The 17771-nt window shown below is 44.3% G+C and overlaps 2 protein-coding genes across 2 annotated transcripts in view; one reads left to right on the top strand and one right to left on the bottom strand.

Moving 5' to 3' along the window:
- Window positions 1–8221, bottom strand: part of LOC308409176 (connector enhancer of kinase suppressor of ras 2) — a 67183-nt gene extending 58962 nt beyond the window's left edge. Inside the window, exon 1 of the mRNA XM_080901740.1 lies at window positions 7848–8221. Within this exon, the coding sequence (XP_080757866.1) occupies window positions 7848–7911 (64 nt within the window). The 5' untranslated portion in view covers window positions 7912–8221. The remainder of the gene's footprint in view (window positions 1–7847) is intronic.
- A 4419-nt stretch (window positions 8222–12640) lies between these two features.
- On the top strand, window positions 12641–17725 carry hdx (highly divergent homeobox). Its single transcript, XM_080901879.1, has 10 exons — window positions 12641–12781; window positions 12894–13040; window positions 13308–14465; window positions 14544–14600; window positions 14708–14854; window positions 15499–15697; window positions 15778–15857; window positions 16805–16897; window positions 17062–17184; window positions 17267–17725. The coding sequence occupies exons 1-10, from the start codon at window positions 12716–12718 to the stop codon at window positions 17525–17527; spliced, it is 2331 nt and encodes a 776-aa protein (XP_080758005.1). The 5' UTR covers window positions 12641–12715; the 3' UTR covers window positions 17528–17725.
- The last annotated feature ends 46 nt before the right edge of the window (window positions 17726–17771 follow it).

Here is a 17771-nt window from a genome sequence, read left to right as displayed (position 1 = left end):
ATTCACAACAGCATAAATTCTCCCGTGAAAGGTTGTGAACTAGAGTCTGAGCAGCGCTTCTCACTTCTGGATGATCAGACTTAGAAGGTTTTTTTTTAAAATGAATTATTACTGAACTACAAGAGGAGACAGGACAGGAAATATTGGTAGTATTACAGTAGTTTTGCATGTATGCTATTCATGTATATTACTAGTACTGGACTCTTTGTAACCATTAAAACCCTGAGGTGTGGCATTCTTCAGAGCAGAAAATCAGCACCTCTATGGCGTCTTTTATTTAATCCACTGCTCTCTGTCATGGTCTTGCTAAAATCTTTATCCACTTTTCAGCACAAATTGCTGATTGCTGTCAGTTCCAGCAGGGTTTTCTTGGATATGTTGCCTGGATTAAATCCCCCGACAACATTTCAGCAGGATTCTATTGTCCTCTTTATCATTTAATAGCGTCCATTTTTTGTTTTTGAGCCATTCTTTGGTGGATTTGTCCATGTTTTTAAAACTGTTATCCTAAAAAATCCTGCCAAACACATCTACTGTTAAAGAGGCCAGCCATCTTTGATTTGCCTTTACAAAGCACATACAGATGCCTGCTCTTTGCCTGTTTGTTCACAACAATATGCAAAATATGGGTTTGGTTCCTGACCCAACTGCTAACCTTCACATTGACACAGGAGTCAGGAGAGCAAGCTGCACATCCTGTGGTGAAATTTGCATTAAAAGGGTCGCTCCTTGGCCGCTCCCAAATTCGCAGTTGCTTCAAACGACTTTCTTTAAAGTGTAATTATTTCAAATACTTCTGAGATTTTTTTAAAATCCTTTCCCAGACTCATAAGCATCCACAGCTTTTTCTCCAAAGACTTTTTAATTCTTGGCGTGATGACACGGCACAGACATCAATAGCAAAGAGAAGACCAAACCCAAGATCTCAGGGCTAATTAAGACAGGTTCCAGCGGTCACTCAAAATGCTAATTTTCTGTTATGTTTGAGTATATTACCATTATCAGCAGACACTGCTTCAAAAGGTGTCTGCTTGGCAGCTTGTGTAAATATTTTTCTCTGTACTTGTTTTTTTTTTATGCTGTGTTGCCTGCAAGGCCATTTTCTCTTTTCTCTCTTTTAGACGTGCAGTACTCAAAACATTCAGCTGGAAGAGAATATGCAGTCCGACAGGGAGAGATATAGATTTTAGTAATATGACTGTAGGTTCTGAATAGTTTTAATTTTTATTCTTAAAATTACTGTGAGATTAACTGATTGACACATTTGTCTATTGTTTTTAAAATATGAATGTAGCAAGCGCAGTTATGTTTTTATAACCTCAAGTCAAAGGCCCTGTGTTGTTTGTGCGTTAAATAGATCCCTATAGGAAACACTAAGGCAGCGGTGGGCAACTCCAGGCCTCGAGGGCCGGTGTCCCTGCAGGTTTTAGATGTGTTTTTGAACCAACACAGCTGATTTAAATGGCTAAATTAGCTCCTCAACATGTCCTGAAGTTCTCCAGAGGCCTGGTAACACACTAATCATGTGATTCAGGTGTGTTGACCAAAGGTGAGATCTAAAACCTGCAGGACACCGGCCCTCGGGGCCTGGAATTGCCCACCCCTGCACTAAGGGATCCCTTGATCCTGACCATCCCTGAATCCCAGAGTGCTAAGCCTTGAGCAAGCATCTCATGTTGACAGCTTCATCCACATTTCATGCGGTTCCCTCCAATCTTTTCCTCTTTCCTGGGCAAAATAAACCCCTCCCGTTCAGAAACACAAGGGTTGCCAGGCAACCAAAGGGAGAGATAGGCCTCCGAGCAGAAGTGAGCGATCAGCAGTTGCTTCCCCTCAAGACCTTGCACTGATACTAAGCTAAGGATCGCGCACACACATTAAGCACACAAATACTAACACAGTAGCCTGTACATGCCTTCCACTATGGCTGAAAGCTTGTTGAAGAGTTCTTGTTCTTAGAGTTGAGTTTGCCTCAAATTGGAAAAAAACCAACAACTTGCGGAAAACAGGCTCCACTGCCTGGCTGTTAATGTCAGCTGAAATCAGTCAAACCTTCGTCCTTCTTTGAGACAATGTTTGGGTCAGTTTGTGGCCTGGGCTAAGAGTGGTGACAAGCACCAAAGACTCCTGTCCTGTTGCCTTACCCTCCAACTGTGAGATCCGAGCCGGAGTAAGTGCATCGGCGAGCGCAAGGAAAAGACACAGCTCTCACTAAAAATATTCCTACTGTGAAATATTCATCACATCATGCCAGAATATTCTTATGACTGTGGCATTTTAGCTCCCCTGTACACTTCAAGTGCACCACGGCATCTTCTCTGAGATCCAGCTTGCAGGGAGGTGCCAAGAGGCAATCTCACAGAACAGGGTCAACCAGAAAACTGCGAGGAGTTCACGGGCAGCGCTTTACTCTGAGGATCTGACCTACCTGAGAGAATGTGAAGTGACTACAGTAAGGCTGGAATAGAAAGACTGATAATATGTTAACATGAGCTTTAGTTTTACCTCACGAGCCCCAACTGTCTCTGTTCTAACCCATTTACATTTGAGCTGCAACTTTACATAAAATCTGGATTAATTTACTGTCTGCAAAGGACATCGGGGTGCTTGGGGGAGGCAATCACAGCAGGTAATAATTTTGAGCTGATTAAAAAGGTGTATGTTAAAAATCTAACTCTACACGGCCACACAGTTAGCAGCAAGAGCAGGGGAACGAGCCATTTAGCTGCTACCAAGAAGCTGGTGGAGAACAAAACAGAGCTAAAATAAGAGTCGCTGTTTGACATTTATTTTAGTGCCCGGATACTTTCTAACTTTATGATCATAGACTCCAATCCAGTCCACCAGACAGCTTTAGAAGATGTGAATTAGAGATCGAACTTTTAACTGTATTTTAACAGGTTTTACAGCTTTTCCTACAGATAAAGACCTCCACCTCTATTCCCAGTCATACTACACCAAAGTACAAGGATATTTTCTCTCAGTTAATGAAAACTTTATATTCAAAATTTACCATTACGGGACAGTCTGAGCAATAAACTACCAGAGCATTTTCTGTAACTGTACAAGTTTATGTACTTTCATTGGTGTATGGCACATGATGTGAAATGAGTTTGACATATCTGCTCTAGCCTGTTACATTACAACAGCATCCTGGCTGGCTTTCTAAATTATTGGATTCAAGCATTTATATTCCAATGAGTCTGTGATTGCCAAAGAAACCTACAACTTTATACTGTAAAAACTGTAACTGCGGTTAAGTTTTTTTTTTTTTTTTACCTCACAGGCATTAACAGCAATCAAATGGTTTTTGCGCAAAGAATGAAGAAAACTGAATGTAGTTTCACAGCAAGCTGTTAGTGTGCACCATAAAGGATTTTATAGTGCACATTTGCTGGCTTAATTAGATATTTCAAGTGATCCCGTTTGTATATTATAAGACCTCATCTGAAGTCTTTGGCCCTGGGTTGAAAAACTTCATTTGATCCTAACATGTTTGGCCGTAAAACGGCAGCCCCGGAACAACAGGTGCAAAAACAATCCAGTAACGGACATGTGAACACACACACACACACACACACACACACACACACACACACACACACACACACACACACACACACAGGCCCCTCTGTCCGAGCAGCCGGATAGACCGGGTGCTTTGATATGATGCCCACTGCATCCCCTATTCTACACCCCGCTCTGAAACCGCTTCTCCCTTTCGCCATCATGCCCAGCATTCCCTTTTCACGCACCCTCATTTCCTCCCCCATCTTAGGCTCCTCAGCCTTTCTTTCATTTCGCTTTGGGCCTCCCGATCTCTGAATTCATGTCCCCGCGGTCTCTTCTCTCTATCTGTCCCTAACTCGAGGCAATGAAGCAGGCGGAGGGGAAACATGTGAATATGCGGCATGGGTCTACACGAGTCTGGATGTGCGCTGGGCATCTGCGTGTGCGTGTTGCTGCTTCCCCATCTTATGACATGTGCCGTGACTCCCAACATGATCAGATCTGGTTTCCATGACTACTGATGCCCCACTTTAAAGCTGCTGCTCCAGAGTTTTTGTATCCATGCCCGTGTCAGCGTGCGCGCATATCTATCTATCCTATCCTATGCTTCGCAGCATCGGTGCCCATACGTGACGCTTTCACCTCAGCATTTCTTTTGTGAATAATAGAGGACACGAGGAGTTTTCGCGTGTGTCCCCCCCCCCCCCCCCCCGCCCCATAATAAGGCACACTCTTCAATCTTTAATGCAGCTGAAACTACGACAAGCACACAGTCAGAGCCGGGGGGAAGTGTTCTGCAACACAGACTTCCTTACCATACCAGCGGGAGACGCAATCAGAAGGCACAGTATGGAATGATGCTAAACATGGTCCTTAACACTCCAGGAGACTTAATCTACCACATAACATTGAGAGGAGCTCTTTAATAAGATCACACTACTACACATTAGTGAGCTGGAATCTTCCCTCCATCTGAACACAGACTACAGTCTATAGTCACCCAAAGCAGCCTCGCGCTGAATCAAATGTGACACCCCACCATTTACATCGAGATCGTTCCAATACATTAGCGCACGCGGAGAGGTAAGAGGGATTACTGCAGGAAAAGTGAGCTGCCTTATTCATTCATTTTCCTGTCAATGTATGCATCAGCAAGCTGCCGATACCGTGTGGCTGAAAGAGGACTCAGAAACAAGCCCAGATTGGAGCGCGCCACGCTTAACGCATCCACTGCGTCTGCACACACCCTTGGAGATGCATCATGCGCTCACACGCGCACATACATAGAGGAAAGTCCTCCGGTGTGGGTGTTTAAAATCAAAACAAATGCTGATGAGTCATCTTTCTGTGAGGCTCGCCAGTGTTCTGCCGCTGGAGTAGTCCTTCTACAGCAGCGGGAGATACAGTATGGTCTGCTATAGCTGTATCAGGTTTTCTGGCTGGGGCTGCAGAATATCGTGTTTCCGTTCATATAAAAGGAAAGGGCTGTGGAGGAAAAGGAAAAGAAGAAGACGCCGTCCCACACAGAAGAGCAGAGCTTGTGTGGTTGTTGTTGTGCTGGTAAGGGATGGATTCCCAAAAATGTAGACGGGTATCCGCTGATTGATGCCCAAATCATCACCCACGCTCACGGATCACTTAAATGGCTCATTTTGTTCCAAGAGCTACAGCTTCTGGCTGCTTTTTGCACACTCACACAGCTGACAAAATATTCGAAGTCATGGATATTATTCTTTTTTTTCTACTGACTTTTCTTTCAATAGTTTTCAGACTTTTGCACGATTCTTGCACTGGTTCATAACATGTTTTAATGTGTTTGTTATTTCTCTCTTTCATCAAATGACAGTAAACACATTTTACAGGCACAGCATTTACACCATAATAATTTTGGCTTCTTCATGCGGGGAAAATATCAGTTTATCTTAATGTTTGTTGTCGGCACCCACGTGTTTGCTAAGTGTTTGCAAAAGCAAAGGGGGGGGGGGGGGGGGGGGGGGGGGGGGGTTGCTGAAGTACTTCTTCTTAAGAGAAGGTCTCAGAGTCACTGCTCTGCTAAAATGGTACAAGAGTACTTAGATCGGCGTGAGAGAGACGGGGTGCTCCCCAGCAAAGAGGCCAAATTGGAACCTACATAAACGGACAGATTAGCACTAGCTTTTCACATTTTACTTTGTTCACGCGAAAATAAGATGCCTTCCACTGGTCTGTTATAAATCCCTGCAGGGGAAAAAAAACAAGGGGGAAGGAGCTTCACAAGAACAGGGATGACACTGTGAGATGCTGGCAAACATCTATGAAAACGAGCCTCCGAGCTTCATGTGAAAGAGGCCGGGATGTGGCTTGTTTTATGTGACCAAGATGAAACAGTTCTCCTTCAAAGGGTTGGATGCAAATGTGGACATATTTCTTTGCTTGTCCTTCACTGAACATAAAGTTGTTTTTTTTTTTATAAACAGTGCTTTAAGACGTCTAGGATTTGCATGTAACAAAACGTGAAAAATCGTGAAGCATGATCATTTGTACTCATTATCGAGCAGGTGGATTTGAATCGTGGCACTGAGTTTCTTTCCTCGTTTTTTTCTTTTCCACACTGAGAGCTTTTAAACTGCAGTGGGATGCGATGGCTTAATGACGATCACAACATGACAGTGGAAATTAGACCCACCAGCTCAACAGTTATGTTCTGTTTTTCAGGGGTTTTTTTTCTTGCTGATCAAATGGAACCTGGGCTACATGTGGAGAGAGGGTTTGTTTACACTGGAGAAACTGCAAATAAGGTGGACATCACTTTTTTGTTGGCACTGGCTCTGTAAAAGGGGGTAAAAGCTCTGATCACTTGCTTCTCGACATCTTGTGAGCAAATGTTTCTTTTTATTTTGTGTTCTGTTTCTGTTCTCCAAGTTGCGATATCTATTCACGATTTGGCCTGCCCCCATGTAATCTCACATAAAACAAACAAACAAACAAAAACATTAAAAGAAATCCGCTCAGCCTCTCTTAATATGCAGTGCCGAATGAGCACTCCACGGATCAGAGCATGAAGCTGGAGCTCCACTGACTGAGGCCGAGGAGAAAGAGAGAGGTAGAGGTAGAGGGGAGCATAAAAACCTGGAACAACGTCGTAATCACTTTAATGTAACGCATCCCAAAATAATCCCTTTCCGCGTACTCAGATGGTGTGTTGGCTATACCTTGACTCTCCAACCCAAGAGATCACCGCTTGGCCGTCACACGAGGAAAGTAGTGGTCCCAAAAAGCCACACAGGGACTTGGGGATCGAGCACATCTCTACATTAAATACCGAACCTGGCCACTGCATATATAATTCAAACACACACTCGCAAAGTATCTGTTACACTCCTGTAACAGTCTGAGTCATCAAACAAGGAGCGATTAAGTCATCCTCTTAAGTAAGGGGTTGCGGACACCCTCCCTTTCCATTTCTATTGTCTGTCAATAGGCCTACCACAGTTTCTCTCACAGCTTCTGTAGATGACCATGTGTGTGAGAACACCACCTACCACCGCCACCAAACACACACACACACACACACACACACACACACACACACACACACACACACACACACACACACGCACGATTAGGGATTACTCATTCATACTGTCGCTTTGAAGGGACTTAACTCGTGCCAGCAAAGCGAGCAGCAGGGGGAAAAAAGCAAAAAAAAAAAAAAAAAGCGAGTGTGATCGCTGCGTTTGCCTTATATGGCAGGCGGCATTGCGCTGTCCACGGTGCTGAAACGGGCTGGCGTGAGCCACTGGAGGGGGCGGGGGCGGGGGGGGGTGCATGCAGCTAACTACATTAATCACACACGCACGGTTGGCACGCGCACACATGCACGGCGAGAGGTGACATGGGCTTGATAAGGGCATGTGCCAGTGAGCGGAGATGACATATCTTCAGCATTCATTGATGAGAGAGATGCCGCCGCCGCTGCCATATATGGCTGGGCTTGCAGGAGATGCGCTCTCAAGCAAGCCAGATGACAGAAGCCTGAAGTCCCCGCTTCTTAATGGGGGGGGGGGGGGGGGGGGGGGGGGAATCCATGCTCGAACGCATTTCGGTCCACTTTAGTGACTTTAATCAGTCTCCGAGTGGTCTGGCGCAGGGTACAGGTTTGGACAAGGAGAACACACATGCACAGAGCGTGGCCCTCTGCTACTCATCACCACCACCATCATCATCACCATCCTCATCATCATTATCGTCGGTCTAACCACAAGCAGCATGAAAACGTTAGAGCATGGTGCAACAGGGAGAAAAAAAGAAAGAGAAAAGGGGGATGGGGGTGATGGTGGTGGGGTATCCAACATTACCTTTCATCCAGTCCAGCACCTGCTTTGGTGTCCATTTACTTATAGGTTCCATAACCAAAGCCATGGTGTCACAGTCTATCCGAGATGAACGGCGCACAGCTCAATGCGGGCGACATAAAACGACTTGTCAGTCACATCTGGAAACACGGAGCGGAGTGGCTAAATCTGTGGGGAAACCAGACGTGGTCGGGTTTATTCTCTCCATCGGAGCATGGCCGCCTGCAGAAAACGGTGAACTGGATGCGGTGGTGCAATCCACACGCGCACACACGGACACGCACACACACGCTTTTCTCCTCTTCTCTCTTCGCTTCTCCCTCTCCCTCCCTCCTCTCGTTCCCTCGCTCTCTCACTCTCTCGCTCTCTTTCTCGTGCCTTCCCGCCAGCCAGCAGCCCCGCGCTCTGTGAGAAGTGGATTCGGTGGGCGCACAGGGGATGGAGCGACCCCTCCCCTCCCTTCCTTCTCCTCTCCTCTTTTTTCCCCCTCCAGCCCGCCTCGCTGCAGCATCACTAGGGCCACCACTCATAATACAGACCAGGGAATGGTGCAACGCACACCATATAGGGAGGATCTCTCTCGGTCTCCCTCCCTCCTTGCCTTACATACACATGTACATATACACAATGTGGGAGGGGTGTCTGGGGGTTGGGGTAATGCAAACAGTAAATAAACAGCAGACTATGTAGCAGCAACACCCTGATAAATAATATATGAAATGCAGTAGGTTCTACTGAATACAAGAGACGGTATAAGTAGGGCACTTGTGGAAATTTTCAGAAATGATCATTAATTATGTTTTTTTTCCTTCCCAGCAAAGAAAGAATTCGTCAGCGCTGCTTTGCAATACCACGTCTGCGCGTCAGCAGCTCGTGCCGCATCACATGGCAAGCAGGTGTAAGATTTTTCTTCTTCTCCTCCTCCTTTTTTTAAAGTTCAGTCTGTGAGGAAATCAGCATCAACTTTGTCAGGCGTTGCTGCTCGCTGTGTGGACCCTAGCTGGGAGGAACAGCGCCCCCTGCTGCGTACCTGGGAACCAGGTGACGTCATGGATTACAGCAGCGCCCGCTTCCACACACATCCACACCACCAACTTCCACTCACGATAGATACCGTTTCAGGTCATCGTTTAGGAATGAGAGACATCTTTATTGAGAGAATTAATTAATTAATTCGGCAGAATTAAAAAAAAATTAGCAACAGTACAAAGTGCTTACGTGACCCTTCTTAGTGGCAGTTTATATTAATAATGACTCTAGAAGTCATCTAAATTAAAACGAGATTCAATTATTGTTTTATAATATTTGCAATTGACAGGCAAGTCTTTGTTTCATTGTCATAGATTCAAAGTAAAACAAACATCAAATATCAGTTTCTCATACAGAAAAATCTCTATTATAGAGGTATCTTACAATAAAAGCACCTTGAGGTGACTGCTGCTGTGATTCGTTTATGTCCAAAAATGGTAATTGAATAAAAATCAGCACCTATTTTTTTATAGCACCGAGTCTCCGTGTTGATTGTTAGTGTTACCTATAAACTCCTTGGCTGTAACAGGTACTGAAAATCAGCTACGTTGTGGACCTTGCTGAGAGTGCATCCAAACTTATGTTAGATGAGGTGCTTAAACTTTATTACTATAAACAGTAATTCAGTTCACATATATATGTTTTGTATCTTCATTATCATAACAAATTCATATAATGAAAACATATGTGCATATTTACACCATCTTAAAGTTTTATAAGTGTAGATTTTACATCTCCAAAAGCAAATTCTAATATTCAGCGAAACGTATAATAACTCATGAAGACCTTAGCCAGAACTCTAAACACATCTGCAATCAAACAAAGTGTGCGTGGGGGGGTTGTTGTGTTATTTTTTTGCAGCCTGTAGTGAAACAGTTCCTCCTTGTGCAGTGCTGTAGAGGGCAGTTTAAGTAAGAGATATCCAGGTGAAGAGAAAACGAGGCATTCCCCACCCAAACTTTCCACTGCTTCCATGTCTGTGACCTCCTCCTTCCAGCAGTCCTGTGAACAAAGTCAATGGTGGGCGGGACTACGGTGCTCAGTTTTCAGCCTGTTCCGAACGTGACAGCGATGATCTCGAGCTCCCATTGGCTCCTGTCTGCAAATACGTCACAATCATGATTAGAATTGATGATCGGACGTTCTGATTTCATTGTCTAGCAAAGGGGACTGGTGAAGAAATCTGCTGAATTTGAGCGTTCGTCTGATTTTAACATCAAAAATGGTATGTAGGGACGTGATTTTTCCTTTTTGCTTCAGGGTACCCCAGAACGCTTTGTAGCCTGGCATCCGCTCGAAGCCAGGGTCAGTGAGAATGATCCTGCCGCGGTCGGGAAATCACAGATTTGAAGGAAAAGTTTAGCTGCAGCTATCCATTGGGAGAGCTATGCTAATGCTAGCTAACGTTGGCTGGCTCAGACATGGCCGCTCGGGCCTGCAAGCTAACGTAGGCTGTCTGTGTTGCCATTGTGACAAAGCGGTTCTTACCCGGTCAGTTTACTGTGCGGGTTTTCGACCGTAAAGTTATGGCACGAGCCTCCCGTGCGGTAAATCCGCGCCGGAATCCGCCGTTTCCTGACGTGCCCACAATTTGTTTGCTAATTCTCTCCTTAATGTTTCCATATTGACTGTAGCCATGCGCAGTCAGCCTTTCAAAATAAACCTGCCGCCTGCTTATTGGTCGCACAACATTCCCGTATGTGACTTTTGTTTCAAACAAAACATTTCCCAGCTCTGCTTTAAAACTTGTTCGCCTTTGTTTTCCCAGCTCTGTGAAAGTCCGCGTGGGTTTTTTTTTACGCTAATTTGGCTACCGCTGTTTTCTTCCTCACGACCCTGTCCTAACGCAGGACAGCACTGCTACGAAACTTGCACACATTTAAAAGTCTCACATTTAACTCAGCCATGTTAATAAATCAGTTTGTAACAAATGGACAAGGTTACCTGTGTGCCACTTCATTACTCATGACGGTGTGTACAATTAAATTGAAGGCTGAATGGCTCTAACAATTACCAGGAGTTTCAACAGGACCATTTGTTTTGTTTTTGCCAAAAGTCAGGCATAACGTTATCATTTATAAGTATGTAATTATGAATTTTGGATTTATTAAAGTACTCTTAGTGGTTTTCATTTGATAAAACAAGTACTTGTTTTGATTAGTATTTTGAGTATTTTAACTGCACTAAAATTACGCAGCTGCTCAAATGACTGAGTACTGTTATGCTATTATAGTACTGGACTATTATAACTTTTATGCCCTGTGCCCTCTTTCCTTTGCATTCTGCTTTCAAGGAGCCAGACTGTCTTTTAATTTTGCAGTTATCCGAGAAATAGTTCTGCAAGATTTTCAATGTTTTTCTTTTGAAATTGTTTATTTTTTTCACTCTTTTCCAATCCAGTTGGTGGACCTGAGCATTTTCAGAGAGATGCTGTTTTTGTTTGTTTGTTTGGTTGTTTAAACCACTTGACTATGACTCATTCAAGCATAAAAAAGGCTCTTAACTCAATGGATGAACCGGTTTCATATCTACACATAACAATTTAGCAAAGAACTGTTTTTAAATTGTTAAAATGTTATTTGTTACTAGCAGTCTGTTGCAGAATCACATAATTTGTTGTCATTTCTTTAATTTAATTCACAAAAAAATCCCAAACATAACAGAGTTTGACAGGTGATTGCTAACGAGAGGTTAGTTGACAACTTGGCATATCTTGGTGTGGTGTGCAGTGTATCCAAAAAACAAAAACAAATGTGAGGAAATTGGACAAGTAGAGGTTGAAAAAAATGATGAAAAAGCCTAACACAGGACCTGTGAAATGCATCTGACCTTCAGCTGAATCATCTGTTGTTCAGAGAAGCCTCATTAGAAATGGTCTCAGTCGTAGGTAAGGAAGGAAAACAAGGAGAAAGAGGGAGAGCAAGAACTGGACTGAAAATCAGTGGCAACAGGTCTGATGGAGTGCCAAATCCAAATTTGAAATTTCTGGTTCAGTTATGAGAGAGAGGTATGACAGCGAGGATTTATAGCCATCTGTAAAATACAATGGAGGCTCTGTCATGGTTTGGTGCTGCATTTCAGTTGGTGGTGTTGTCATGCATGGAAGCTGTCTGACTGTCAACAGCTTCATTTTTCAGTATGGCAATGATCCCAAAACAAACTGCCAATGCGATAAAAGCATACCTGGATAGAAAAACACTATCAGTCATGGATTGTCCTCCCCAGAGCCCAGACCTCAACATTATTAGAGCACTGTGGGATGGTCTTGACAGAACAGAACAAAAAGCAGCCAACAAGCAAAGAATAGGTTTGAATGCCCTTCAGGAAGCCTGGAAAACTATTCCTTAAGACTACCTGAAGAAATGACAAGAAAGTTTGGCTCAGGGAGTCCAGGCTGTGCTGAATAATGAAGGTGGTTGCACCAAGTATTGGCTTTAAAGCTGTACCTCTGTCTTTGCCTTATATACTGTATTTATATAGTTATATAAGGTGAACCATATGTGTTTCAGTTAATCACTGCACTTATTTCCTATTTTCCGAGCAAAATATAAAGAAACGAGTGGTGGCTCAAGACTTTTTTGTTACGTATATAGGTGTGTGTGATAAAAGTGATTTCATTTCTGGGGCTTTTTTTGTCAATCCACACTGCTAAATGGAGTAATGTTTTTTTTTTCCTTTTCTTTTACTATTTATACTCTTTGTTTACACTTTGCAAGAAGGTGTTGTCTGCTTTGCTTTCTCCTCAGCCACACTACCCAGCGGCACGTCGGGTACACTGAGACAAAATGGGCACAAACAAAATAGTGCAAATGTAGAAATACGGAGGTTTCGCTTTGATCTGCATGGCTGCCCCGTTCCCCTCCAGCAGTAGAATGGATGCGTGGCCACAAAGGCGTGGCCTGCAGACGGTGAGTACATCAAGAGTTTCTGTTGGTTTTAGCCAAAGAAAGAAAATTCCATAATTAAAATTTCCGCGAGCTGGGACTTAGTAGTAGTAATTATCTTTCCTTTTCCCCTAAGATGAACCTGCGGTCAGTATTTACGGCTGAGCAGCAGAGGATCCTGGAACGTTACTATGAGAATGGGATGACCAATCAGAGCAAGTCTTGCTTCCAGCTAATACTGCAGTGTGCTCAGGAGGCCAAATTGGACTTCAGTGTTGTCCGGGTAGGCCCATAAAATGTGCTTGTGCGTGTGAACGAGCAGTAGGGAACCCTTTGCTATGATTTATGCTCTGTTTCGTTTTTATTAAGGAATGTTCATGTAATGCCGCAGCAGGTAATCAAGGCAGTGAGTCAGATCTATACTATGCGAGCTCTTCATCTAGTGTAGAGTCATGAGTTATTGCCCTCACTTAGCAGAATTAGTTCCCCTAATGTTTTGCAGAATGCTTTTTTAAGTGATGTTACTGAGCTGATTGCTCTCTCCCTGCAGACATGGGTTGGCAACAAAAGGCGTAAGCTCGCCTCCAAGGTTCCCCAGAATGGAGGGGTGTCTCATTCCTTATCTAGTCATGGACTAGCTGGGGGAATGCTCTCCAATCACACATTGGCCGGAGGTGCTTTGTCCAATCACAGCCTAGCAGTAGGAGCGCTGCTTCCTGCTGACATGACTGCAGCGCGGAGCATCCAGAACCGCGTGCACCTTCTCCCTCCATCCTCGTCCTTCCCTTCTGTGTCGTCGACACCTTCCCCGCCCTCATCTTCCTCACCCCTAAGCAGTGGAAGCAACAACAACAATGATGTAATACTAACAGGGATCTACTCTCTGAACCCTGGCCCTCAGTCCCGACCGAGAGCCGCGGCCCCACCGCCTCAGTCAGACTCTGACCTCTCTGCGCACACATCCTCATCTCTGATGAACCAGGTGCTGCAGATCAGGAACAGTTCCTCCTCCTCCTCACCCGTCCACTCCAAGTTAGTGTCACTTTCTCAGAATCTCCCATCCCTCACTTCTGCCTCAGGGCCTTTAGTCTACACTGCAGTCAGAAAAGGCGCTTTATCCCTTGGGGAGGGGGGGGTAAGCGCAGGAGCAGGGGTAGTACCTCACAGCTGGACTAGACAATACGGTACAGCGCAAATTCGCCCTTGGTCCTCTTCCTCACAATCCCAGACTCAGCTTCAGCCCAGACCTCACTCCAACCCACAACCTCAGCCGCCTGCTCCGCAGAAAACTCGGGTCTCCTTGCCAGTTCACAACGCCGGCCCCTCCTCTGATCAGACACCTCGTATTCAGCAGGTTTTCACCTTGTCAGAAAAAGGCGACAGGGACCGCCTCAGACCCGGACCAAAATCAGCTCGTAAAAGCCAGGAAACCCACAGGTCAGCACCTCTGGACACCAGTCATAACTTCTCCATTGCCATGGAAACTGGAGATGAAGAAGATGAGTGGCAAAGGGAAGAAGAGTTGGCAAATATGGCCGCTCAAACACACATCCACAGGGAGCAGACGTCAGCCAGCCCAATCGGGGCCGAAGTGTCTGTCGTGCGAGGAAACCACACACCTCCGATGACGAGCTCCAGACCCGCATTGCTTCAGGGCAGCTACTCCCTCACAGCACAGACCTCACTTACAGGGGAATCCAGCTCACAAGTAGGAGCGGTTTTATTGCTGGTACATTCGTCCCTTTAAGTGAGTTGACAGATTTAACCTGCGTGTCTTTGTGTGCAGACTGCAGTTGGTGTATCTGCTGCCCCCTGGGTTATTAGCAACTCCAGAAAGAGAACAGTAAGTGCTCTAAAGCACCACATTTATGCACGCATGTAGCATGCTGGAAATAAGTAATACAATTATAGATGCGAGACATGTAGTCAGACAGGTGTTTGTGTTTTCAGCTGCAGGATCGGACCCAGTTCAGTGATGGGGATCTTATCCAGCTAAAGCGCTACTGGGACCGAGGCATGACCAGCCTGGGCTCAGTGTGCAGGGAGAAGATCAGCGCTGCAGCAAACCAACTCAATGTAGACACTGAAATAGTCAAGGTAGCCAACTCAACAAGAAAGAAATAGCTTAATGTATTCTAGGTTTGGAAGAATCAAAAAAGAGACATGGCATTGCATACGCTACAAAACAAATGGTAAAGCTTTGGGTCTTCAGTTGTTCACTTATTTATGACATTTAGTGGAAACAGGACTATTTAACTTGTCTGAGCTCTTGAGGGCTGTTAGAAAGGAGAAAAGAACAACTTTTCTGGGTCAGGTTTTCTAACTTACTTGCACAATGTTGTGTAAAAGTCATGCTGTTATATATCAGGGGCACAGCAGGAATGCTGGTAGACTAAATATAGTCTCTAAGTCCTGACACACACACATGACCCTGTGCCATCTCACTTACAAGGATATTTATTGCAAGGAATAAAACTTTTGCCTTCAGAGTTACAGTAAATTAGGACTATCTTCAGATCACTGCAAAATAATTTCCTTGCTGCAACTGGTGCAGTTCACCATCTGACCTTGCCTTCTGACTTTGGTGATTGGATGAATCAGTGTTAGAGAATCTTGTTACAGATCAAAGAGGCAGTCCATTTGTTTAATAAGCGCACTCATAGAAAATCCGGGTATGGAAATATACCGGACACCTGCTGATACTTATCCCGGTCTCCCATTTGTTCTCACATGATTTACAGACATGGATCAGTAACAGACGGAGGAAGTACCGTCTGATGGGTATTGAAATCCCTCCACCCAAAGGTGGGCCTGCTGTATTCACAACCTCATCGCCAGGAAACCAATCGCCAGTGTCCCTCAGCCCTAACGAGGAGCGCCTCAGAACCCCTGAAATCGGAGATGACATGAACGATGGCGGCTCTGTGTGCCTGTCTGAGGGTGAGGCCGCTGATGCCGTCCGCACATTAACACATCCTGTGTACAAACCGGCATTTACGCAGTATCTATCTCAAACCTAGATGGCACCATCGATTCACAACACAGGGATGGAGAGGATGGAAACGATCTGTCCAATGCTGCTCCAATGGCCAATAATGTGGTACTTTATGAGTTCTTCTTTATATTAGAGCCTCATTAGCTTTTGTGATTTGTAGAATTCATATTAACATGTAATGATATGAGTTTAGCAATTAGGCTGAGAGTTGTCTGCTAAAACTGAAGCTAGTTTGGTTAACAGCAACTATAATTCACTGCAGTATTAAAGGGGATGCTTGGAGTGCAGTCTGTTTACCAGAAAGACTAAACCGCTAACTCCTTATAATGTGTTTCAGTACAAGCTTTAAAAATGTTGGAGATCTTAACATGCAAGTCTGTGGATGTCAACTCACTTTTAGAAACAGCCTCAGGTCTCCATTAAAGGAACTGCACATAGCAGTGGCTACATTTTTCTGAGTCTTCAAGGTTGCCACCCGGTGACTCGCAAACTTACATCACAATGTGCAATGTGCTTAGTCAGCCTTTTTTCAAAGGGGACTTTTCAACATTATAGTAGAGCTAATATTATGTTCATACATTAAGCTTTAGAGGATTTTAATTAGTACCCAGGAGAAATGTAGCAGTGTATAAAATCAAAAGCAACCTAGTGACAAATACAATGCTTACGAATACATTTCTTGACCAATCGCAGGCACATTTTTTTTATCTTAGCTTGTTGTGATTAAAGGGTCACCATGTAGCCAATAATTGTATTTATTTTTCTCTGCCTCAGCTCATTTTTCTAAATAATAGTTCTAGAGCACTGATTAAGATGACTGTTGGGTTATTAGGTTTTAAATGAATTAGTTTTAAATAATTGTAAAAGCCTTTTCATTCTCATTCTCTGGATTATTTATTGACGAGGATGATGGTGATGTATTGTTTACTTAATTGAGGAGAGGCTTCATGTAATGTGTATAAGGGTATAATTATCACCGAAACTGTTGGAAATCATTTTTCTTTGCTCGTTTCCAGAGTTTAAAGTGATTTGATGTCTGTGTTTTTTAACAGAAGATCGAAGTGATCGATGAGGACGAGGAAGCCGATGAGGATGAATTAGTGGCTTCGGACCTTGAGCAAATGCAGAACCTGCTGGAATTCAAGGTGAAAACACCCACACAGACTGTGACACATTCACAAAGCATTGCTCACGGTGCTGTAAAAGCGGCAAGGATAAAATGCACGATGCTAAATGTGCTGTAACCTGAATTAGCATTATTTTAAATTCTGAATGGATTCTTTGCCTTGTTTGGATCCTTCTGTTTCAGCATGAGGAAGTCCAGTTCTTGGAGAATGAGCTAGAGAACCAAAAACAAAAGTACCAGGATCTTGCAAGCTTCACAAAAAGCCTGCTCAGTGCTGTGAGGAACAATGACCTGGAGAGGCAGCAGGTATGTTCACAGTCTTGTTTATATGTTAAATGAGAAAAGCTTATTATCAGTGTCTAAGCTGAGTTGTGCCGTGCATGTTTAGGAACTCATGGCCAGTCTACCTCAGCCTTCAGACCAGGAATGGGACATGACCGTGGACAGAGGAGCCCAGTCTCCTGCTGAGTCAGCAGATGAATCCTCCAACCACAGTAACCCCCAGGCAGCCTGCGCGAGCTTCAGAGACCCTCAGCTGGCCCAGGCAAACGAAGTCCCGCTGGTCACCATGATCAAAGATGATACTGATGTTGCCGAGCCCTCTGCATCAGAGGAGCAAATGCAGGAAGCAGAAGCAGAACCAGAGTGACACAGACACACTTATAGAGATGTTTCCTCACTCCAAAAAGAGGCTTATTTCAAACTATAGAGACTGTAGTGTCTAACAATTACAAAAACACTCTTGGAAAAGTCACACTCCACGCCCAGTGCCTGTGGATTGACGCTTCACTTATGACTGTTGGGCTTTTTTACTGCATATCATTCGCCTTGAGAGAACAATAAATGACCTCTAACTTAACTTTGTCTCGTGTTTTGTTTTTCTCATGTATTAC

This window comes from Rhamphochromis sp. 'chilingali' (genome assembly GCF_963969265.1).
Source record: "Rhamphochromis sp. 'chilingali' genome assembly, chromosome: 13".
NCBI classification, from domain to species: domain Eukaryota; kingdom Metazoa; phylum Chordata; class Actinopteri; order Cichliformes; family Cichlidae; genus Rhamphochromis; species Rhamphochromis sp. 'chilingali'.
This window is presented reverse-complemented; position numbering and strand designations above follow the sequence as displayed.

Coding starts and splice junctions, on each gene's coding strand:
- hdx (XM_080901879.1), top strand. CDS start 12,716: ATGGCTGCCCCGTTCCCCTCCAGCAGTAGAATGGATGCGTGGCCACAA. Junction 14,601..14,707: donor GCAACTCCAGAAAGAGAACA/GTAAGTGCTCTA, acceptor TTGTGTTTTCAG/CTGCAGGATCGGACCCAGTT. Junction 16,898..17,061: donor AGAACCTGCTGGAATTCAAG/GTGAAAACACCC, acceptor CTTCTGTTTCAG/CATGAGGAAGTCCAGTTCTT.